At 39.7% G+C, this 24,944-nt stretch overlaps 1 protein-coding gene across 1 annotated transcript in view; it reads left to right on the top strand.

Annotated features, from left to right (window-relative positions):
- HMGA2 (high mobility group AT-hook 2) overlaps positions 1-24,521 on the top strand; it is a 146,572-nt gene extending 122,051 nt beyond the window's left edge. The window contains exons 4-5 of the mRNA XM_086400146.1: positions 8,377-8,409; positions 21,506-24,521. Coding sequence (XP_086256272.1) covers positions 8,377-8,409; positions 21,506-21,553 — 81 coding nt within the window. The 3' untranslated portion in view covers positions 21,554-24,521. The remainder of the gene's footprint in view (positions 1-8,376; positions 8,410-21,505) is intronic.
- Positions 24,522-24,944: the final 423 nt, after the last annotated feature.

The raw sequence follows: 24,944 nt of genomic DNA, 5'->3' as shown, positions 1-24,944 counted from the left end.
CCCCAAATCGTGGAGAATTGTAAAAATGGAAATGAAAAGTCGACTCTTGAGACGATGTATTCCTTTACCCCACCTGTGTGTAACTGTCTACTTCAGAATGCTTTATATCCCCAAAGTGCAGCCATCTTCTCTAAGATAACAGTGCTTGTTAAATGCTGCAACTTAGGAGCATACCAAAGTATCATTTAAAAATTAGTCATAATTTTAACAACACTCCTGCCATTGCTGCATTTTGTTTTGTTTTCTGATTTTTTAAAACTTAATTCTAATCTTTAACTTTCCAAACTGAAAGCAAAGAAAATTTACTTCTATCTGTATTTTTTTGTGATAGAGATATTTTAACTCTACATCAAGTCTTCAAATTTCTTGTTTTCTTTTCTTCAGTGAACTTAACCTCTGCTTTCTCATGTTCCCCATTAGAAGGGAAAATAGCTCTTCTTTCTTATAATTATCCTTTTTTGTAATGTGATGAACATGCTTCTCTATGTTTGATTGCATTGAACATAGGAGAAAATTAATCTAAAATGCACATTATACTCTTAATATCTATTTCCTCATTTGTCTCCCAGTTAGACTCTAGGATTCTTGAGACTAGGAAACATTTCTTATTTATTTTGTACACCCAGTCCCCATCTGATGTATACTTTATCATATATCAATTCAAATTTGATAGCCAGTGAATAACTTCATCAGGTCAAATTGTAAAAGGTTGGCTTTTACAACTAATCAGGACACTGAGGTTTTTAAAGAATTCCTCATTGATCTTTCTCCTCCATTCTGAGGGTACCAGAAAGGTACCAGAAGTCAGAAAGGTACCAAAAACTCCACAGTATTAGCTCCCAAATCTGTTTTCATGAGAACTGCAGTGGCTCATTGCCATACACACACAGGCTGATGTTAATAAACACTAACTAGAGCAGATTGTGACTGTTCTCATCCTTGAACAGATTAAACAAGGCCAGCTGCAGTGAGGGCACTTTGCTATAATAATCCAATAAATACTTTTGAAATGATGCTTACTTTTGTCTTTTGCATTAAGTCTAAGAGTAAAGCCAAGTAGAGTGGAAAATAAAGAACACCTCCCCTTCCCCCCAATACCAAGCAAAAATTCCAGAGATTTTGCCAAAACTCCCCATAGATTTATCACTTGTTAGGAGACTTTGTACAGAGAACTACAAAATCTCCTTTACGTTCTAAGGGCCAGATGTTACTGTCAAATTGTAACCATTCGGGGCTACATGTGTATACACATTGCACCGTCATCTCTGAGTGCACACGGGAGGAACAGGACATAGAAGTTGTGATCCAACCTAGGCTTTTTCTGAGCTGAAGAAAAATTGACATTAACTACTGAATTATGGTGGATATTTTCTCCTTTACAAAGGCCTCCCACCACTAGGAGGCAGGATCCTTTTCAGCTTGAAGAAGCTGTTAATACAGAAAGACTCTCAGCCCAATAAGAGTGGTATATGCAATAGGCAGGACTTCCCTGGAGGTTCAGATGGTAAAGAACCTACCTGCAATGCAGGTAGACCAAGGTTCAGTCCCTGGGTCGGGAAGATCCATCCCCTGGAGAAGGGAATGGCAACGCACTCTAGTATTCTTACCTGGAGAATTCCATGAACAGAGGAGCCTAGTAGGCTCCATTGGGTCACAAAGGCTTGGACACAACCGAGCGGCTAACACATTCATTAGGCGAAGGATTTGTATAGCCACAGCTGAGTTTCATCCTCACATTGTTGAACCAACATTTGATCTGAAATTCTTCAAACTTCAGACACATCATCCTATCTAATTAACAGAAACATTCCTTGAGTGCTTAGTCTCTCTGCTGTGTTTGACTCTTTGTGACCCTGTGGACTGTAGCCCGCCAGGCTCCTCTGTCCATGGGGATTCTCCAGGCAAGAATACAGGGATGGGTTGCCATGTCCTCCTCCAGGGGATCTTCCCAACCCGGGATCAAACCCAGGTCTCCCACATTGCAGGCAGATTCTTTACCGTCTGAGCCACCAGGGAAGCCCAAGGTGATTCCTTAGGTAAATCAAATAACTTTTTGACCACTTGGTGTTAGAGAATACTCTGAACTCAACTTCCCTATAGTGATGTCACTGAGAGTTGACTATTCATTTTTAAATTTGTTTTTATTTACTTATTTATTTTTGGCCATGCCATTCAGAATATTAGTTCCCCAACCAGAGATTGAGCTCATGCCCCCTACCATGAAAGTGCAGAGTCTTAACCATTGGACCGCCAGGGAAGTCCTGACCACCTGTGGCGGATTCATTTTGATATTTGGCAAAACTAATACAATTTGTAAAGTTTAAAAATAAAATAAAAATTAGAAAATAAATAAATAAATAAAAATAAATTGAACTAGAAGCCACCATGGGCTTCCCCGGCTGCTCACTGGTAAAGAAAATAACCTGCCAATGCAGAAGACACGGGTTTGATCTTTGGGTTGTAAAGACCCCCTGGAGAAGGAAATGGCAATTCACTCCAGTATTTTTGCCTGGGAAATCCCATGGACAGAAGAGCTGGGCAGGGGGTGGGGGGTTGGGGTGGAGGTTACAGTCCTTGGGGCTCAAAAGAATTGGACTTCTTAGTGATGAAACAACAATAAGAAGTCACCTCAGGCAGAAAATGAATCTGATTGCACTTGTGTGGTTACAAACATAATCATAAGCTCCTCTGTTTCAATTAAGCCATAAAGGACTCTTTGGGAAGTTTAAAAACAAATGTCTTTTTTAGCGGGATACCATATTTAATTAAAAATTTTAAATAACTGAGCTTATCCTGTGAGCTGTTATTTTGTGAGATGTGAAAGGCCCCTAAAATGTAACTTTCATTTAGAAATGAAAAATGAGAGTTAATATTTTAGGGGCCTTTCATGTCTCACAAAAGAAATGAGGGTTTTAAAATTCTTTTTTAGTACACAGCTAGGGGATGCATCTGTCTTGCCCTGTACTGCTATGAGAATGAAAGAAGGGTCAACTTGAAAAAAAAAAAAAAGTATGTGCTAGGGAACAGAAGTACCTCTTAACTGAACAATGGTCTTATGATTTTAAAAGCCAGTGGGCAAAACCATCTATTGCTAGCTGGCAATAAAACAAAGAATATAATCAGATTAAAAGTTTGCTACTTACATAAAACCAAAAGACCCATCTGCATGGAGATCCAGTAAAGGACTGTTTTCTTCCAAGGGTCAACTTAAAACCCTTTGCATAAAGATCATCCTTACTTTACTAAACATTGTACCTCATTTTTTAAAACATCAAGATGTTAAGCCCAGTTCAAGCTTCTTTTCGTTTAATGTTTAGGTTAGTATTGAGATGAACTACTAATGTTCAGGTTCTTTATTATGAAGGATTTTCTTTCAATACCTACTAGAAGGGGTGGCTTTAGCAGCCTAGGCATCAGCTTTAAAATACCTAGACTCCCTGGAACCATAGGCTGGATTCACAGGAGGACCTGGGAGCCCCTTAATTATGCTGAAATAAATTTCTTATACCAGTGTCTTTTAACAAAATTTTAAAAGCCAAAATACTCTATGGACATTAAGAATTCAATCATTTTTCCCCTTTCATTTGGAGAAATACTGGTTTGCTGTATGATCTCAGAAATCCAAAAATAGGTTCTTTCCTTTTTCACATTCTTTGCACAATCTAGTTTAGCATGCTGTCTCCTAAGCTATTTACAGACTTTAACAATACTATTTATTTGCTTAAAGGTTGTACTTTCAATTTGGCTGCGCTAGTCAGATTTAAGGTTTAATCTGCGGAAAACTGCACATTGATGTACCAGTGGTTAGAGAGGGCCTTGCTCAATCTTTTTATGATTCATTCAGTCGATGGGTTTTTTAATTGTCTTCACAGTTTTATTTAACATTAACTTAATTCAAAGCATTTCTTCAAAATCCTTTGTTGTTGATATTCTTTTGTTCTAGGAGGAAGCTCTCTTCCACCAATTGTATTTCAGAAGTTAAAACGCCACTGTGGAATGAGAGAGTTTCATTACTAGCCATTTGAAAGGTGTAACCAATCTTATAAGGAACTCAGAATCTCAGTGCAAGGTGCGGTTGACATGCCAGGTCTGCAGAGCGCCTAAACCATGTAAACTTCCCCCCATGGACAGACTTAACTAGAAGTGGAACCATCAGAACTGCCTAAATCAGCAACTTGGAGGGCTTTGCTATCTGTTCAATAGCACACGCCTATAAGAAAGAAGTCCTCAGACCCTCCACAGTAGGTAATGATGGAAGAATCTCCAAGTGGGGAGGGGGAGCAGCTGGACCTTGTGGGACTGAGTCTTCCCCAGGGTTCACTCTCCATCAGTAGCCTAGGAGAGTCAGAGCTGGCCCTGCTGACAAAACCAGGGGCCTTCCCAGCTGTGGTGGCGTGTGGAATCCCGAGAGATCCCAAAGAGCAGAGTGAATCTGGAGGTGGGAACCAAAGTCGTCAAATAATAGCTTCTCCTCCAGGGTTGAATCAGATTTGACTTTTCTTTTTTTAAAGAAAAGGTTGAGAACAAGTTTCCTCAGAGCATTATATAGGGGATTAAGAGAATTAGGAAACCCCGGTTGTTGTAGCTTTAGAAGATGATCTCAGGGGAGTTAATTAAATTCCCTCTGACTTAGTTTCCCTCTAAGCAAATGAAAATAACAAGTCCTGGGACCTTCCAGTCACAATGATGCTGATGTTTAAAACAGGATTTTAGTTGCTATACAGGAAATGCACGTGCAAAATATTACTCACTTATTAAGGTGCAGGGAAATATACTGCCAACCACACTCCAGGTCCGTGTGCTCAGTTGATATTAGTCAGTTTTTATTAAAATATAGTGGTCGACTGTGGTTTCAATGACAAGAACCCTAAGGGGCAACTGGTTTCTAGGTATTTAAGCTAGTAGGAAGATAAGAGATTTGCAGTTTGTTTGGTGTCCCCGAAGATTTCCAGACAGCAGTTTGTTTCCTCTCACTTTTTATGAATGGCCGTAGTATTGTGCTTCCGTCTGCATTTTCTACCAAAGCCATTCATAAAAATAAAAAACAAAACAAAATAACAACAACGGAAAATGTCGTCGGCGCAGTCTGGAGCCACTGGGTGCCAGAGGCTGGGCAGACATCCCGGCAGCCATAGCCCCAACCACCATTGAAAGTCCTCAAGGGTCTGTTTGTTTGGTGGTCTGAAAAGTATGAAGTGCTGTGTGGAAGGGCAGCTGGAAGAAGTTCTGTGACACAGACTAGGCCGGGAGCCAGGGCTGGCAGGGTTTCAGACATTGTCTTTCCCCTCATTGAAGTGTCAGGACCTAATTCATGGAAAATTGGGCGAGCTGGCAGCCCTTTCAGAGGATTTCATTGAGCCCCACAGTGTGCAGGAGTCACATGAATGCGGGCTCCTCAGCCAAAAAGGGAGGGGGACTTCTGAGCAGGAGGAACCAGTCAGCCTGGAAGAATGTGTGGGGATTTGAAACGATTTGGGAGTAAACATGTGTACAGGTGTAATCGGCAGGGAAAAAAAGGGGGGAGGAAGAAAAGTGGTCTGTTCTTACAAATGACTCTTTTGAAATGAATACTCTCTGAGCGCTCAGAGTATTCTTGAATCCTAAGAGGCAAAGAAGTCCTAATCATTCTCAGTTGGATTCCACCTGGAGAAAACATCATCTCAGAGCCTGGGCCTTTATGATGTCATCTCTACTGTGATTTAAAGTCAGAGGGAAGAACTTTTGGTGGTTTTTTTTCGTTTTTTTTTTTCAGTAAACAAAAGTATTTTGCCTTTCTTTTGTTTTATCTTGTTCATCTACAAAAATAAAAGCTCTGATTTTTTTTTTTAATAAAACATGTCTACTACAGCAGCAGTAAGACATCACACCATCACTGAAAGGAAGGAGAATGAATAGAAGTTCTACCCCTTCACGATAAGAGTGAATTTACCTTAACTTCTGTTATCTGGGAGAACTGTAGCAAGTTTCTTTCTTTCATTTGTACTACAAAAGCATGTCATTGCCCACATCAGGGTGGTGGTTCAGTTGTATTTGCAAATCTCAATGATGTGTGTGTGTGCATGCTAAGTCGCTTCAGTCATGTCCTACTCTTTGAGACCCTGTGGACTGAAGCCTGCCAGGCTCCTCTGTCCATGGGATTCTCCAAGCAAGAATACTGGAGTGGGTTGCCATGCCCTCCTCCAGGGGATCTTCCTGACCTAGGGATGGAACCCACATCTCTTATGTCTTCTACAATGGCAGGCGAGTTCTTTACCACTAGCACCACCTGGGAAGTCTAGATAAAATAAGTAAATAAGGCTTATATTCAAACATGAGAGTGAGTACTGGAAGTAATTCATTAAAAATTTGTGGCTTTATGGGACTTCCCTGGTGCTGCAGTGGTTCAGACTCCATGTTCTCAATGCAGGGGGCACAGGTTCAATCCCTGGTCAGAGAACTAAGATCCTGCATGCTCCAAGGTGCACCCCACAAGAAAACTGGGCTTCAGATCCACCTTTTATAGCAACAAAGAATAGCTTAAATGTTTTTCTAATATGCTAAATATTGGACAGCTAACTCAGGCTGGACAGAAAACAGTTTGCTCAGATAGTTCACTCAAAAAGGGGGACTTTGCATTATATCCAGAATTAAATAGAGATGATAGAGATATGCAGATACAGATATGACAAAATATTCTGCAAATGGTACCATCAAGAAAGCGAATGAACCCACAGAATGGGGAAAAAAATTGCACATCAGATTCTGATAAGGAATTTGCATCCAGAACATATAAAGAACTCTCATAACTCAATAATGAATAGACAAATACAGTTTTTAAAGATTCGAATAGCCACCCCATGGACTGCAGCCCACCAGGCTCCTCCATCCATGGGATTTCCCAGGCAAGAGTACTGGAGTGGGGTGCCATTGCCTTCTCCGAAAGAAGATATACAAATGGCCAAAAGGTACATGAAAAGATGGTCAACATTATCAGCCATTTGGAATATTCAAATCAGAACCACAATGACATTCGCCTTCACACCAGCAGGATGTAAAAGACAGTAGCAAGTGTGGGCATGTTGGGGAGCAATTGGAATCCTCCTACATTGCTGGTGAGACTATAAAATAATGAGGCCGCTTTGGAAAACTATCTGACAGCTCTTTAAAAAGTTTAACAGTTAACCTCTATGACCCAGAAATGCCACTCCTAGCTGTATACCTAAGCGAAATAAAAACTTGTACACATGAAAACTCATACATGAATGTTCATAGTAGCATCATTCATGATAGCCAAAAGTTGGAAACAACCCAGATGTCCATGAAATGATGGATGTGTAAACAAAATATATCCATACAAGGGAATATTATTTGTCAATAAAAAGAAATGAATTACTGGGGCTTCCCTGGTGGACCAGTGGTTAAGACTCCGTGATTCTAATGCAGGGGGCACAGGTTCACTCCCTGGTCAGGGAACTAAGATCCCACATGCTACACCACCAAAAGATAGGTAAATAAATAAAATTATTTAAAAGGAATGCATTACTGATACATGCTATAGCATGAATAATCCTAGAAAACATTTTAAATGAAAGAAGACCATATATTGTATGATTACAAAAGATACAAAAGACTGTATATTTACGTGACATGTCCAGAATAGGCAAAGTTACAGGTGGCACTAATGATAAAGAATCCGCCTGCCAGTGCAGAGATGCAGGTTCCTTCCCTGGGTCAGGAAGATGTCCTGGAGAAGGAAATGGCAACCTACTCCTGTATTCTTGCCTGGGAAATCCCATGGACAGAAGAGCCTGGTGGGCTACAGTCCATAGGGTTGCAGCAAGAGTCAGACGTGACTGAACACAACACACATGTAGAGACAGAAAGTAGATTAGTAATTGATTGGGGACTGGAGGTTGGCTAAAGAGGGAAGAGGGAATGGGAGTGGGTGATAATGGACAGGTTTCTTTCCCAAGAGGTGAAATCTTCTAAAATTGGATAGTGGTGATATTTATACTACCTTCAGACTATACTGAAAAGCTTAGATGTATACACTTCATATGGGTGACTTTTATGGTATATAAATTATATCCCAATAAAGCTGAGTTTTTTTAAACAAAATTGTAACAAATTAAGCCCTTTCACTTCCTAAGTTTTGTGATATGCTAGTTAAAAGAAAGTGAATAGAATAGCAAGTTTCTTTAGATGTAACTGCTATGGATTACAGACCTTAGTTGGGAATTGTTTTAAACATCCTTTAACCTGAAAGAAACCATTTGAACTTTGAAGAAACTTTCGTCTTCGCAAACAAGTATCAATATTTAAAACATGTATACTTAATTATTCTCATTGTGTGTGTTTCTTTTTAAATTATAACAATTTTTTTTTTTTCTTTCTCAGCCACAACAAGTTGTTCAGAAGAAGCCTGCTCAGGTAAGAGACAGTCATTGTGATTTTTTCTCCCAATTAATGTAAAAAGTAAGACAGAAAAATTATGACCCCAAATAACCTTTATTTAGTCTTTCTGTAGTTTTGATTATGTCAGCATTGTAGTGTTCTTGAAAACTGGTTGTATCCTTCAGACATAGTCAAGAATAAATAGTCTGAGGTTTTCAAAAATTCTGAAAGACGTCAAGACCTAAAGTATACAAAGCAAATAAAAATACTTCTAAAAATAAACCCTTTTAGTGCCTCATATAAAACAAATGCTTAATCTTCTGAGGTGTTTCGCCCATACTTAAACATCAAATTTTGTCATTTCCTTCTAACGATCCACATCCCATTGACTCAATACAGGACTTAATAGCTGCAAAGTATATCATGATCCATGACTAGAAACATATTTGTTCATTGACTTATTCCCCCCAAAGAAGAATTGGAAATTGAAAACTTTTTATACTAATTTTGCTATTGATGAACCCTCCGATCTTAGCTGAATGAGTCTCTGAAGTCTTTGGCAACATCAAAATTAGGAACCGTCTTTATGGTTCCTCTTGTTCCAATTATAATCTGTACTTAGAAGCATAAGAATCATGTTTATTGAGAAAGTATGTCTTGAATAATAAAATATAAAAATGTCTTGCTGTTCTCCCTTTTGGGGTTGAAAGAGATGCACAGGAGACCTAGGTGTATCATGCAAAACCTACCTAAGTAAATTATTAAGCAGTATCACAGGTTACCAAGTTCTTTGTTGATCTTTCATATAATTTATCTGTAGGATCTTTTCCCTAGAGTTCTCTAAAACTGTACCTCTCACCCTGTTCTCTTGAGACAGTGTTGGTTTGCACGGGAAAGACAATCTCCTGTATCTACTATTCTTTGCAAATGCAGCTTGAAAGAGAATTGAAGCTTCTAATCAAATATAAACATACAGGAAAAATGTATCTGAATAATTACACACGTGCTTTAAAATAAAAACAGAGTTTCCATGAAAAAAAAAATTGTAATCATAGCTGTTCCCTTTCCTAAAAGCCAAGAGCGGTAGGGGACACTAAAAATAAGCACACGATGTTTCTAAGCAATATTAAACAGAGCAAAATATAAACAAAAACTTGACATTTTTAAGTAGGAGATCCCAAATATATTATCCTCTCATCCTTCATTAGTAGGGAAATCAAGAGAAAATGAATTTATAATTCTGTGCATTGGGGTCAAAGTATATTGCAGTGTTCACTGTTACATCATGGGCTGTGAATGACAGGTTCATCATCTTAGGTGGTCTGTTAAAGCTTTGATTCAGTCTCTATTCTTGGGGTTGTAGGGGAGATAAGGCAAACAAAAACACAGTCACTGCATATGAGAAATGTGTAATCTAGTTCAGAGGTTCTTAGCCTTGGCTGCATATTGGAATCAACTACAGATACTATTAATATAATTATGTATATCCAGTTGTATATATTAATATACGCAGTTGACCCTTGAACAACATGGGTTTTAACTCTGATGGTCAACTTAAATGGGGATTTTTTTTTCACTAACTACTACAGTACCACAGGATCCATAGTTGGTTTAATTGGTGGATGCAAAATCACAGATATGGAGTGAGGACCAACTATAGGACTTGAGTATCTAAGGAAAATCCTGGAATCAGCCCACCTCGGATACTGAAAAACAGACAACTATAAATGTGTGTACATCCTGAACCCTACCCAGTGCTGTATGCTGGAGCCAGCCCTTGTGAGGCAGTTGTATCTCTTCCAGACTCTGTATTTAGTGATGTCAAGTAGGTGACTTGAAATCCATTTTGGTGGGAGTAGTTACACCATGAAAATTGATATATACTACAAGTCAGGACTTTATTTTATGGGAGAGGCAAGTTGTTGAACTTTTACCTGCATACCACTGGCCCACACCCTTCAGCGATACTGATTATTTGGTCTGGAAACACACGCATTAGTATTTTATGAACTCCTCAAGTGAGTAACGTAGAGCCATGGATGAAGATACCCAGTGAACACATTTGAGAAGACATTTGAATATTTGTTGAGCAAATGAATGCGCAATGAGAGTCTATATGAGGCACAGCGTGATACAGATGAATGAGTGGGATGCCCTGTGTCGCCTAAGGGGGATGATCCTCGGAAGAATTTTGATCTTGTTATTGTTGAGTTGCAGAAGGGAAAATGAAGACATAGATTATTCTTTAGGGAAAGAATAGAAGATATTTTAGATGAGATGAATGGCATATTCAAAAGTAAAGAGGCAGAGACAGGTAAATCACTGGTGGAGGTTATCCACATGGCTGAAACTGATTACAAATTGGGCAATAATACACCAAGAAATGATGTAAGTGACATCAGACATTTTTGTCCCAAGAGAATCAGGAATATCAAAGAAATCACAGATGGATTGGGTTGGTCCTCACTGATCAGTCTTGCTGTCTTACAGACCATGTTCCAGATTTGCCCTTGAAAAGAGAGTTTAGACTCAGAAAAAAAGAACATGGGCTCACTGGGCTTCCTAATCTATATTGTCTTAAGGACACAGTGATGAATTATATAAACATGGAGACTACACAGAAGTTTGTGGAGGATAATGTAAATTTTACAGCACATTCAAAAGAATCTCTTTCTTTTCCATCTGTTTCTGTCAAAATACCCTCCTGGATGGCTTTAACATGTGGCAGTCTGGATTAACTCAGGCTTGTATCCTTTCTATCCACACTACTTTGAGGGGTTACATTCAGATCCTGTTTTGAGGTCACAAAAATTTTAGGACAATTAAATATTTTACATCCAAGAAAAGAACTCAGCAGTGTATAAGGTGGCCTAGGTTTTGCTTTCTGGCCCTGTCAATGGATGAATTAATCTCTCTAGTCCCTATATATCCATCTATGAACTGGGAAAATAACAGTGCATCTTCATGTACTCCAAAAGACATTTTAAGAGTTGTATAAATTCCAGGGAATATTATTACATTCTGACTTATTTTTGGATGCTTGGCTTTTCATTTCTAGAGATTTGTATTCTCAAAAATACCCAATGTCTAATTAGTTCAAAACTACTATCTTTTTTTTACCTTAAGTGTTTTCACTGCATCTTTTTAAAATAAAGGATTTTTTTAACAAAGGGAAAATTTTATGGTGATTTCTACATATTATCATTAGGACTAAAGCACTTGCCTTGAATGTAATTCCATGTGTATGGAGTTACAAAGACTGTCATCTACAGTATCTAATGCCATCAAATGCTTGTTGTCATTGTTCAGTCACTAAGTCATGTCCAAGTCTTTGCGACCCCATGGACTGCAGCACAGCAGGCTTCCCTGTCCTTCACTATCTCCTGGAGTTTGCTCAAACTCAAGTGCATTGAGTTGGTGATGCCATCCAACCATCTCATCTGCTGTCACCCCCTTCTCCTCCTGCCCTCATTTTCCCAACATCAGGGTCCTTTCCAATGAGTCAGCCCTTCACATTAGGTAGCCAAAGCATTGGAGCTTCAGCTTCAGCATCAGTCCTTCCAATGAATATTCGGGGTTGATTTCTTTTAGGATTGAGTGGTTTGATCTTCTTTCAGTCTAAGGGACTCTCAAGAGTCTTCTCAAGCCACAGTTCAAAAGCATCAATTCTTTGGCGCTCAGCCTTCCTCATGGTCCGACTCTCACATACGTGCGTGACTAGTGGAAAAACCATGGCTTTGACTAGAGGGACCTTTGGTGGAAAAATGATGTCTCTGTTTTTTAATATGCTGACTAGGTTTGTCATAGCTTTTCTTCCAAAGAGCAAACATCTTTTAATTTCCTGGCTGCAATTACCATCCGCAGTGAGTTTGGAGCCCAAGAAACAAATGTCACTGTTTCTACTTTTTCCTATCTATTTGCCATGAAGTGATGGGACCAGATGCCATGACTTAGTTTTTTTCATGTTGAGTTTTAAGCTTTTTCACTCTCCTCTTTCACTGTCATCAAGATACTCTTTAGTTCGTCTTCGCTTTCTACCATTAGAGTAGTATTATCTGCATATCTGAGATTGTTGATTTTTTTCCTGGCAATCTTGATTCTAGCTTGTTATTCATCCAGCCCAGCATTTCACATGATGTACTCTGTGTTTCAAGTTAAATAAACAGGCTGACAATATACAACCTTGTCGTACTCCTTCCCAATTTTGAACCTGTCCGTTGTTCGTGTCCAATTCTAACTGTTGCTTCTTCTTAAATTTCCTCAGAACTTTGAGGATGCAACTTTTTGAAAATGGATTAAAGAAAGTCATAATTCATTCCAAGGAGCCAAATTCAGAATTAGGCTAAATCTCAGAATTTAGATGTGCATATGTGTATATAAGTACGTACATCAAGAGAGGAATAAAAATTTAAGGAAAACCATTCTGCAGAGGTGTGCTTGGGAAGTCCACCAGGTGCCATCAGCTGCAAACCTCAATGTGTGTCACGTAACCCTGATGGGAAAGTTAATAACCTTAAAAATCTAAAGGGGAAAATCTCTAATATTTAACATTAAATTTATAAGTTCCAAAACCAGTGAAAACTAAGCTTACTAGAGAATTCTATATTTTCATTTAAAGTGATAAAGTAAGAAGTTAGCTAATTTCCTAGTTTTTTAGCCATTGATTGCTAAAAAAGCAGTTGATTTCTCAACCACACGGATTACATTCTCAATTTGAGTAGGAAATTGGTACGTTTTGTTGCTGCTGTTGTTCTTTTTATAAAAGAAACCTTATAAGATATAGGGTTATTATTATTGATAGAGAGGGCTTTGCTTCTCAAGTGTTAATTTTCATAAGAAGAAAAATCTCACTCCATCTCAGAGTTCTAAAAAGATTTTGTTGATTTATTAGCTATCTTATTGTTTCTTGATTTCCGCCTTTTAAAATTTTAAACTGAAATTAGAAGTGAGTCCTTATATATAATTCAGATTATTTTTTTCTCACGTGAGCCCTACTCAGAAAGTAAAAACAGCTTTAAACAATCCTAAGTTCTCCTTCCTTTCAACCCAGTTTCCTCATTGTTGTAGCGCCCTGGCAAGCTACACCTCTAGCAATTAAGACAGGTAGAAACCTGCTCCTTTTCAGCTTCCCGGTGAGAGAACTGGAAAGTTTTCAGTTTCTAAGAGACTGGAAACAAAGCTTTCTGTTTCGAAACAGAGCTTTTACCTGAGAGTAACATCATTTGTGGGTGGTGTGTGTTGGGGCAAAGAAATCTAAGCCTTGGTTATCATGGGATTTTCCCCCCCTTAAAAAAAAAAAAAGAAGTTGAATGCTTTTACAGAGACTTCAAGGGCAGTTTTAAGGATGTTTATATTTCAGACAACCTAAACATTGTTTGGAGCAAAATGAGAGATTTCACTTTGGGACAAGCAGGTTGATGAATTGCAGTCAGCATCTTGTTCTCAAAGAAGGCATTTTTACTGGGGGCTTTTAGTCTAGACATACAAAGGAGGAAGGAGGAAAAAGGGAGAGTTCTCTAACACTCATCTTTTACGTGGTATCTTGGCCAGTGCAGTAAATAGTTCATCATAAATCAGACTTGCAAAAAAGAGTCACTCTCTACTCACTCAGGGAGAATAGTGATTTATGCTGCTTAAGTCATAAAGAGTACTGATTTATTTGTTTTCCAACTTATGCTCTTTCAAGCTGGTGAAACAGTTTGTGGGCCAGTAAATGTTCGGTACCGACTGGCAAAACATAAAGAATTATATCAAAGCCCACCTCGAGTGGGACTGTTTTGTGTATAGGAAATACATTTTTGATTTAACCTCTGACCTCTGACATTGCAAAGGTCAAGGAAAAAGAAGAGATCCAAGTAGAAGGCAGCATTTAACTCTTATAATAAAGTAGCTCAAGGAGATACAGCACATGGGTAGGGCAGAGGAAGCATATCAAAATGATCATCAACTGTAAACATATGAAGTCATTAGCTTAGTTTTAATAAAGGAATATTGGCAAGATGAAGTCAGCTGTTTCTTAGCATGGGATGTCTTACAGAGATGACATAAACATCTAACAGAAGTGAAAGAACATTACTCAGTTTGGGGCACAACATAAAACTCCAAAAGGCAAAATATAGTGTTTCTGAACTTGACAGAGTTCCTATAAGAGTTGTTTTTTTTTTTTTAATATGATTGCCTTTAACTGTGTGGTAAAGCCTGTGGATTAGGCTAAAATTAAATGGCCATGTCTGTCTGCTTTCCTTTGCATAGTGCAGTGCTTTTCCTATGCATTTTGATGTGAGTTATATAAAAAGCTATTATTTATTCAATATGTAAGATTTCTTCTTACTATCCAAACCCAAATTAATATGAATAAATAATAACTGGCTTTAAAACACTGTCTTTCTAAGAAAATCCTTAATGTTTGAATAGAAGTATGTTGGTTTGTCCAAGAAACTTTTTTAACTTTGAGGGAATGTTTGCTGGACACGGAAATGTTTCTATTGAAGAATTATTTAACTTACTGTTATTATTGATATTTTAATAATCATCTTCAAAAGTCCTTGTCTCAGGATAATAAACAATGTTTGGTGCAATAATGATTAAAACTCAGAAATGTTGTTTCCTGGCAACAAATACAAATTATGAACAATTTTATATACATAGAAAACAAAGAGAAAATGTTTCTGCTAATCTGAGCCATCAATAAACACATCCTGAATAAAACCATTAAGCAGCCTTTAATCTATCCATTTTAAAACTACTTTGTAAAAAGAAGAACATTCCTCAATAGTTTTGGAAATGTTGAAATGAATTTCCTTTTCCTGAGTGGTTCCTTCATATAAAAATCTTTTTGTTGCATCTTTAACTATTTTTTAAACATGATATTCCTTCAGTAAGAATTAGAAACTGCCGGACACAGGAGCCTGGAAGGCTACAGTCCATAGGGGCGCAAAGAGCCGGGCACAACTGAAGCAACTTGGGAGGTATACGTGGAAAACTGATGAAGTTTGTGATCCTCAGAAATCATGACTTGCAGGATCCTGAAATCTGCAGTTAATGAGTGTGAAAGTCGCTCAGTCGTATCCGACTCTTGCAATTCCATGGACTATACAGTCCGTGGAATTCTCTAGGCCAGAATACTGGAGTGGGTAGCCTTTCCCTTCTCCAGGGGATCTTCCCGACCCAGGACTCGAACCGGGGTCTCCTCCATTGCAGGCAGATTTTTACCAGCTGAGCCACAAAGGAAGCCCCCCAAATTTGCATTTAGTTTATATATAAAATGAATTGTCTATCTGAAAAATGTGATTCCCTTCTGAATATATTTTTAAATAGTCTTCCATCCCAGAAAAGAATTCGTAGTATCCCAGAGATGAATGTTACCTCTCTTTGCAGTATTTTCAGGGATGAAACTCTGATCAGAGGCATGCCCAAGACAAACAGCAGTGTGTTAAAATCTAAGATGTCATATTTTGTTTTCTTTGGGAGGCATTCTTTAGTAACAGGTTTTTTTCCCTTTCTTTCACAGCTATCTATCATTGAACTACAGATAAAGAAATAAACACAAAATGAGTGGCTATAATGACTCATCATAGCTCCACACTGTAGTCTTACAGAATTTTTACTCTTTTTTCAAAGTTTTCCCATTTCGTTGTCACATTTTTTTCTCACACCCTGCTGATGGGTATTATCATTATTGTGTGACACAGTGAGAACCAGGCACAAGTTATACACACATTAATGCTAGGGCTGGTGCCCGTGTTCATTGATCTCTAGGATCAACCTTCTTTACCTCAAACATCCTCCAGTAAGACCTTAAAAGGCTCCCCCGGTGGCTCAGTGGTAAAGAATCCACCTGCAATGCAGGAGACGGGTCAATCCGTGAGTCAGGAAGATTCCCTGGAGAAGGAAATGACAACCCACTCCAGTATCTTGCCTGAGAAACCCCATGGACAGAGGAGCCTGGGGGGCTACAGTCCATAGTGTTGAAAAGAGGCAGACACGACTGAGCACCTGAACACACAATAAGATCTTAAAACTGACTTTTATTAAGTTGATGGTAACACATGCAAGGTAGACGCTTGTATATTTTTACATACATAAGACTAAAATTAATAAAAAGATAAGGTACCATAAATATCCCAACTTCTAAAGCATCCTTTTGAAAAACATTTCCACCAGAATGCCTTGCACTTGCCAGATCATAGGGTTTATATAGGTTCCATTGAACATGTTTTTTAAAAATGTGATATAAAGTTTTCCTAGTTGAAGGAAATAATCACTTTCCATGAAGTTAAACAGCCCCAATCCATTTTAAATTAAAATATCTGACCAAGAGATAGAAAATGTCCGATTTGTGGTCTCATGGGTCACTTAGCTGCAGATGGAACTTGAAAACTTGGTTTCTGGTCTCTGCTGCAGAGGAGGGGAACCCATAATTTTTGTTCTAGCAGGACTGGCTTGAGATATTCACGAACATGAAAAACTCTTGAGTGTGTCATTCCAAGTCCTTAAGGAACTGAACATACTAAGATGACAAAAAGAATGTCACTAAACCATAACTACTCTCTCTAGAAGACTAGGTATTGTTTGGTTTACTAGCAACATAGCTTAAATTACAGATGCATTTGTAGCCTGTAGCACTTTCTAATAAGAGAGTCACAGAATTCTTTGCAACCATGGGGGAAACAAATAAGGGTTTATTAGGCGACATGGACTTCTGTGACTAGCCCTCCTTACTACACACAAAGAGGGGCATGATGATGACAGCACCCCTATAATTTGCAGGGAGAGTATTTCCATTTCTCAGTTCCATTGAAAATTCGCTGGCCTCCTTTCCACTGCAGATCTTCTGTTTAGTCTGCATCTGAAAATTAAACCCAGAGCTTCGGCTCTTGCCTTAAACCTTCCTCCAGTGCACACCCTCACCCTTGCCTGTGGTGGTAAGACCTATGGTTAAACGCCTAAGACATTGAAAAATTCCATCCAGCATGAGGGGATCAGGATGTATATTGGGATGTCTTCTTCCTCCTTTTGAATCAGTGAGCAAAAGTGCATCCAAGGGTATATGCCAAATGCATCATGCTGAACAAAATCAAAAGAATGGGGAGAGGTGAGAACTGTCTTTCTAGGTTTTAGTGGGTTTTTTCCCCCAAGCGTAATGAAAGCAATGAAAGAGTTACACTTATTAAATTCCTTTTGGGGGGCACAAAAGAAAAACTTTAGGCAAAATGAGTGCAATTTTTCCAGCAGTCATAATAAAAATATAGTTCTCCAACTCTGCCTACTTTCTTCTCCCTCTCTTCAGTTTTCTGCCAAAAAAATCCACGTGTTTCACCCCGTGTGGTGCAGCCTCAGTGGTCTTTGTAAGGTAACTGAGTGGATGGCTGGGGGCTGTTCAGTGTTTAGAGGCCTTAGTGGCTGGTGCTCATAAAAATGTCACTGTGCACTTTCACTTTGAAAAGTCCTTTTATCCTACATTCCTGAAGCGCCATTCCAACAGTAAGCCTCCTTGACCAGACTGCGGCTGCCTGGCTTTCCCACCTCGCCAACTAGCCCCTAATGAGATGTGGAGAGTGCTTGGCGACAGTCTTTCAACGACTCAGTATTGCCTCAGAGCTGCTGTTGGGGGGCTACCCAAGCTCAAAGATCCTTTGGCCATATGTAGCAAACATAATACCTCAAGTTCCAATCTATTGCCTACAGCAAATGGCAGTGTCTTTTAAGTTACTTAGGATTGAATCTCAGGGGTTACTACCAGCTACTCTGCTGTGAAAATAAGATTCCTGGGGGATGTCAGGACCAGATGCATCTTCCTTTCGTCACTGGTTCCTGTCTGTCCACTCTTTGCACCACAGAAGGGCCCTGTGTGAAGTCTGGTCAGCAGCTGAACATGGATTTTCTGACCCCATCCTTTTTTTTTGGCTATACTGGGTGTCCGTTGCTTAGCTCAGGCTTTCTCTACTTGTGGCAAGCATGGGCTCCTCTAGTTGCAGTGTGAGGGCTTCTCATTGTGGCGGCTTCTCTTGTTGCAGAACACTGGCTCTGAGACACACAGGCTTCAGTAGTTATGACACACAGGCTCAGGAGTTGTGAGTCTAGAGCTTGGGCTCAGTAGTTGCTCCGAAGCATGTGGAATCTCCCTGGACTAGGGATTGAACCCATGTACCCTGTATTGGCAGGCGGATTCTTATCCACTGTGCCACCGGGGAAGTCTTCTGACTCCATCATCATGCATCCACGACCCAGATGGTTCTTGAGAAGGAAAGCAAGAACTCTTCTCTCCCAGCCTTACTTTGCAATCTGCTATTGAATCACCTGCCCCAATTCAGTCAATGAACTGTGGAACCAAAAAGAAAAAAAAAAATTGAAGATTTTTCTTCTCTTAATTACACACATACTTTCTGTCACAGCAAAAGGCCAGGTTACTGGAAGGGTGAGAACTGGGGTTTGCAGAGGTGAGAGCTGCCACCTTTCACGTGCACCTCCAACATGATCCCCTTGGCAGCCGTGTCATCCTTTAGAGGTTGGCCAGTCAGGGCTATGCCAAGAAGAGGGAACTCTCCACAGACCAAACACTTGTGAAAACCTTCATCCTGAGCATGTGAGAGCTACATGACCTCCCAAGGTTTGACCCAGTGAGGCTCCCACCCTCTGGCATCCTGGTTAGAAAGCCAGTACTAGCAGAGGCATTTCATTGTCCATGGAAATAAAACAACTCTCCGTCTTGTGTTAAGAACCATTAAGTAAAGGAAACAATATGAGGATGAGGGACTGTCATTTTCGGCTGAATTGTGTCTAAGGGATCTAAATAAACCACTTCCATATCAGGAGCTACAAGAGCTCAAATCAAGCAACATTTCTGGGAATGTTTTGAAAAGCTGATCACATCCCATCTACTCCAAGATCTTTGTAAGTTCATGGCCTGAAAATTCGATGTCCTTCTGGATTTGGAAGACCTTTTTCCAGATAGTCTAGAAAAATTGAGCAGTTAGGAATGGAATAATTACAGGTTGATCTGGGGCCCCAGGGGCCTTCCAACTTGACAGCCTTCTGTTAATTTGTTAACCAGGAGAAGAAGCAATCAAATCTATCTGCCAGCTTGTACGCCGTAGTCTGTTTCAGGGTAGTCACCTATGTCCATACCTCCTGTCCTAATGAGAAATGAGTCCTTTGGGGATGGTTGAAGAGTGTATCTGCCGAACAACTTAAGTGACTTTCTGGAATTTAAATATTAAATGTAAAGACAAGGTCAAAGGGCGGCTGAACATTGGCTCAACTCTTGCGTCTGTCCCCTCCCATCCTCCTTTGTGGCCAGGACTCCATACATGGAGAATCTCAGGATCCTGGCCTGTTGCCTATCAAGAGGTATAAACTTACTGCTTAAATATGTGAAGCCCAGTTTGGGCGTTGGGAGCAGAGGGGAGGTGGCTGCGAACGTTCCACGTTTCCTACATAACCCAAAGCAGACTAAACAAAACCAGTGTGAAATCTCATGACTTGATGCTGCAGTGGTTATATTTTTTAAGCTATAATCCATTCATTTGTATGTGTGTTTATTCCCAGGATTTACAGCTCCCTCAGTCTTGGGTAGAGGGAAGAGAATGTTTGAAACCTTTGGCAAAGGGTTTGCAATAAGCAGTGGCCTATTAAAGCTCAGGATACAGTGTGTGAGTGCGTGTGCATTCGTGTGAGCCTGTGAGTGCCCGTTCATGTGGGCTTTTTTTTTCCCCTCCCTTTTGCTGCTTTTACGCAAAAGCGTCACACATGGTAGCATTTAGGAGTTCCTTCACAGCTGAAGTGCTTCAAACACTAATGAATGGAAGTTTGGTCATATAATGCAGACAAGCTTTAAGGCATGCGTTACTGAATGGTGTACTGTAGTGACCTGGGAAAGGAAGAGAGGTATAAATTGTGTCAGTTAGCCACCCAGACAAAATGAAGCCATGTGGAAAATCAAATCTATTAAAGTATGAAGACTGTTATAAGCTGTTTGAAGCTGGCCGTTCCTAAAGTTTGCTGCAGGAGTAAATGTTTGCTTCTTCTCCCAGATCTTTTTCACATGCCGTCTTATGAGACAGTGTACAGCATTTGATAAAAATCATCCTGTCACTAAGGACGCTTTTATCAGAAATGTTTATTGTCTCCGCTTTACCACCCATGTCCTGAAAGGTACTGCACATTTGTTAAATAAGCAAAAGGAAAGAGAACTTTACAGCTCAAGCCGGCTTGCAGAAACTCCAACAAATTCCAGAGCCATAAGGAATCAAAAAAGGGAAAGAGAAGGGAGAATTAGATTTATGAAGAGAAGGCCCTGTAAAAACATATATATTAGATTTTCTCTGTTTGGTCAGCCCACCATTAAATGTTTGGTTGGTGTGGATTTAGTACTGAGATTGAGCTGTTAATGGCAGACTGTGGTCATTGTCTTACAATGTGCTTTAATAAATACAAGGAGGAAATCCATTTGGAAAGGAAGTGAGTCCTCAGCTCTTGCAGCCCTTTCTCAAGCTCTGCCTTCATGCTGCCTCCCTCATGGTGGTGGTGGCATCTTGGTCACACAGGAGTGCCAACACCCATCTGACTCTGCCCAAAGCCTGGCTGTCCTGGCCCTGCAGCTTTGGGTATATGAGTTCTTGTGCCTTGATTTTTTCACCTGTAGAATGGGAATAATACCAGCCAGTCCCTAAAAGCATCAAGTAAGCACCCTAAGAGCATCAGCTATGATTTCCAATATCTGCAGGACATGTTTCCTTTGTGCCTCAGGAATGGATCCCCTCCACTTGATTTGCTAGTTTTTAAAACTGATGAGTGGTGAGCCATCAGGAAAAAATTTATCCATGTCTTTTTTCCCTCTCGTTGGTGAGTAAGCTCACACGGGCCTGACATTCTCTGGATGGCAGACAATTGAATCTGCTGAGCAGCCGCCATGATGTCAAGCCTTAAGTCAACAGTGGCTAATGACGGCTCTGGGAAAAAACAACACCTTGATTCCTCAATTATGGTTTAAGAAGCCCTGGGAACGAGGGGCTTGCCAGTCATCCGCATCCTCTTTTGAAGCCAGCATAATGTGCTGTAGAAACAGGTCACTTCTGAACCATTTGTCAGAGCAGCCACACAATGTAACGGTTGTGCCCTTTGTGTGTTCCAGGAGGAGACTGAAGAGACATCCTCACAAGAGTCTGCGGAAGAGGATTAGGGGGCACCAACATTCAATTTCTACCTCAGCAGCAGTTGAATCTTTTGAAGGGAGAAGACACTGCAGTGACCACTTACTCTCTATCGCCATGGTCTTTCCACTTTCATCTGGGGTCGGGGGTGAGGGGGTGGGGCGGGGGCGGGGCGGGGGTGGGGGCGGGAGAAGTCACGTAACCTTAAAAAGGACTATATTAATCACCTTCTTTGTAATCCCTTCACAGTCCCAGGTTTAGTGAGAAACTGCTGTAAACACAGGGGACACAGTTTTAACAATGCAACTTTTAATTACTGTTTTCTTTTTCCTTAACCTACTAATAGTTTGTGGATCTGATAAGCAGGAGTGGGTGGATGAGAAAAAAACCTCTGAATCGGGTTTAGTCAATCACTGCACTGCATCCAAACCAGAAACGTGTCACCCACGTGACACTGGGCATTCCTCCAGGCCAGGCGTGGTGGGAAACACTGGCCACCTCAGACGCCACCCAGCCCGCTCAGTAGTGAAGCTTCTGTGTAGAACACCAAAGATAGGACTAGCTACTACTTCTCTCTTTTTCATATAACCTTGTAGACACTTACTTGATGATTTTTTTTTTTTAATTTTTACTTTTATTTCTAAATGAGACGAAATGCTGATGTATCCGTTCATCCAGCTTAACAAACCAGAAAAGGTGATGTTCACTTTTCAAAAAGGGAAGTACGCAAACTCTGATTGCCAACTCCTTTATTTATGGATGCCACCGCATATCTGCAGGAGTAATAAATTTACTCACAGCCCTTGTTTTTTTATTTTCAGGAACCCTCATCCGGGTAGAATCTACTTCCTACAGAGCCAAATGCCATTTAGCAATAAATCAGACTTGTCAGCCTCAAAGCATTTTTAAGGAACCTAGACAAGTAAAATTATCCTCTTTGTAATTTAATGAAAAGGTACAACAGAATAATGCATGAAGAATTTAACCTGGATTATGAGGTGGGAGGAGCGAAATCCAAATTTCTTTTGCTATAGTTTATACTACAATTTAAAGGACAGAAAAAAAAAGCAGGCTCTCTCTCTCCTCTTTCTCTCTCTTCATTGTTTATCAGTTTCCGTGAAAGACCTAAATACCACTTACCTCAAATGAAGCTTATGTGTTACGTCAAGTAATACGTTTTGACATAGGATGGTTGGATGAGGTGCTTGACCTCAGCTCACCATCTCTTCATTCAAACTGCACTTTTAGCCAGAGATGCAATACAAACCCACTGCTCAATACTACCTCTGAATGTTACAATTAATTTACAGTTTAGTACTTATTACATGCTGCTATACACAAGCAATGCAAGAAAAGAAAACGCCATGGGTAGGTGATACAAATCATCTACGGTTCTTTTTTGTCCACTTATTTACAGTTAAAGAAGCAGTCTCCTTACTGTGTTTCAGCATGGCTATGTATTTTTCTATGGGATTTTTTTTTTATTAAAATTTTACAAATACTTGTTTCAGCTTCTCTGCTAGATTTTCTACAGTAACTTGAATTTTTGTTTTTAACCAAGTCGCTCCTAGGTTCTTAAGGATAATTTTCCTCCATCACACTACACATCACACAAAATTTGACTGTAATGTTTAAATATTACCTTCCAAGTTTGTACCTCACATGAATTGTTTAAGGAAATGGACTAATTGACTTGCAAAGACCTACCTCCAGACTTCAAAAGGAATGAACTTGTTACTTGCAGCCTTCATTTTTGTCAATGTTTGAAATATTTCAGACTGCAGCTAACCCTCATCAAAACTATTTTTGTAAAAGGCTTTTTTGATAGAAAGAAACACGTTTTTACATACTTTTTGCAAATAAAATAAAGCCAACCTTCAAAGAAACTTGAAGCTTTGTAGGTGAGATGCAACAAGCTCAGCTTTTGCATGATGCAATCAAAAATATGTTTTGAAGATTAGTTGACTATGAAAAAATGCTTGACAGATATTTTCATGTATTTTACACAAATGTGATTTTTGTAATATGTCTCAACCAGATTTATTTTAAACGCTTCTTATGTAGAGTTTGTATTCCTTTCTCTCCTAGTGAGTGTGCTGACTTTTTAACATGGTATTATCAACTGGGCCAAGAGGTAGCTTCTCATGACGGCTTGTGTCAGTCTGGCTTTTAGCACTGATGCCAAATGAAATTCAAAACCATCTCTCTTCCAGCTGCTTCAGGGAGGTCGTTTCAAAGACCACGTACCTCTCTGAGACGGGCTCACTGTTGTGAATCACCAAAGGAGCTATGGAGAGAATTAAAACCCAACAGTACTGTTAACTATGCATTTAATAAGCAAATAAACAGTGGCTCATAAAAATGGAAGTCCCACTCCTTATCTTGGGTTGGGTCTTTTGAAACCTCACTGGCCAGCAACTGAAGCAGTTGCTCATGTTGGCCAAACTCAGAACACACAGCAATTTCCATCTCTGATGAAGTTACTCTCTTATTTCCTATACGTTGTACAATCAAAACACACTACTACCTCTTAAGCCCCAGTATACCTCATTTTTCATACTGAAAAAAAGCTTGTGGCCAATGGAACAGTAAGAACATCATAAAATTTTTATATATATAGTTTATTTTTGTGGGAGATAAATTTTATAGGACTGTTCTTTGCTGTTGTTGGTCTCAGGCTAAATAAGACTGGACATTTAACTTTTCTACCATTTCTGAAGTTAGGTATGTTTCCAGGAGAAAAGTATCAAGACGTTGAACTGCAGTTGACTTTCTCCCTGTTTCTATGAGTGTCTTCTAACTTTGTTCTTCATGTAGAGTTGCTGTCTATGATTGTACTTTGAATCGCTTGCTTGTTGAAAATATTTCTCTAGTGGATTATCACTGTCTGTTCTGCACAATAAACATAACAGCCTCTGTGATCCCCCTGTGTTTTGATTCCTCCTCTTTGTCATGACTCCATTAAATGAGTAATAAAGTTTGGTCAAAACAGGTGAAGGAGAGAGACAGTCACAAGTCATTTTGTTGCACCTCCTACACACTGTGCACCCACACCTCTGCACACACCAGTGTAAAGTTTTCAAGCACAGCTCTCCAAGGGTTCCCAATCCACAGATTCAACCAACCACGGATTCCCTAGAGCCGACTGCATAAAGTGATTTTGTATAAGGAACTTGAGCATTCTTGGATTTTGGTATTGGGGCTTTCTTGGTAACTCAGCTGGTAAAGAATCTTGCAATGCAAGAGACCCAGTTTCAAGTCCTGGGTCGGGAAGATCCCTTGGAGAAGGGATAGGCTACCCACTCCAGTGTTCATGGGCTTTCCTGGTGGCTCAGATGGTACAGAATCTGCCTGCAGTGCAAGAGACCTGGATTCAATCCCTGGATTGAGAAAATCCCCTGGAGGAGGGCATGGCAGCCC

This window comes from Bos grunniens, chromosome 5, assembly GCF_055505025.1.
Source record: "Bos grunniens cultivar Pamir isolate PY7600 chromosome 5, Bosgru_T2T1.0, whole genome shotgun sequence".
NCBI lineage: Eukaryota > Metazoa > Chordata > Mammalia > Artiodactyla > Bovidae > Bos > Bos grunniens.
Note: the sequence above shows the minus strand (reverse complement) of the source record. Positions and strands in the feature narration are given on the sequence as shown.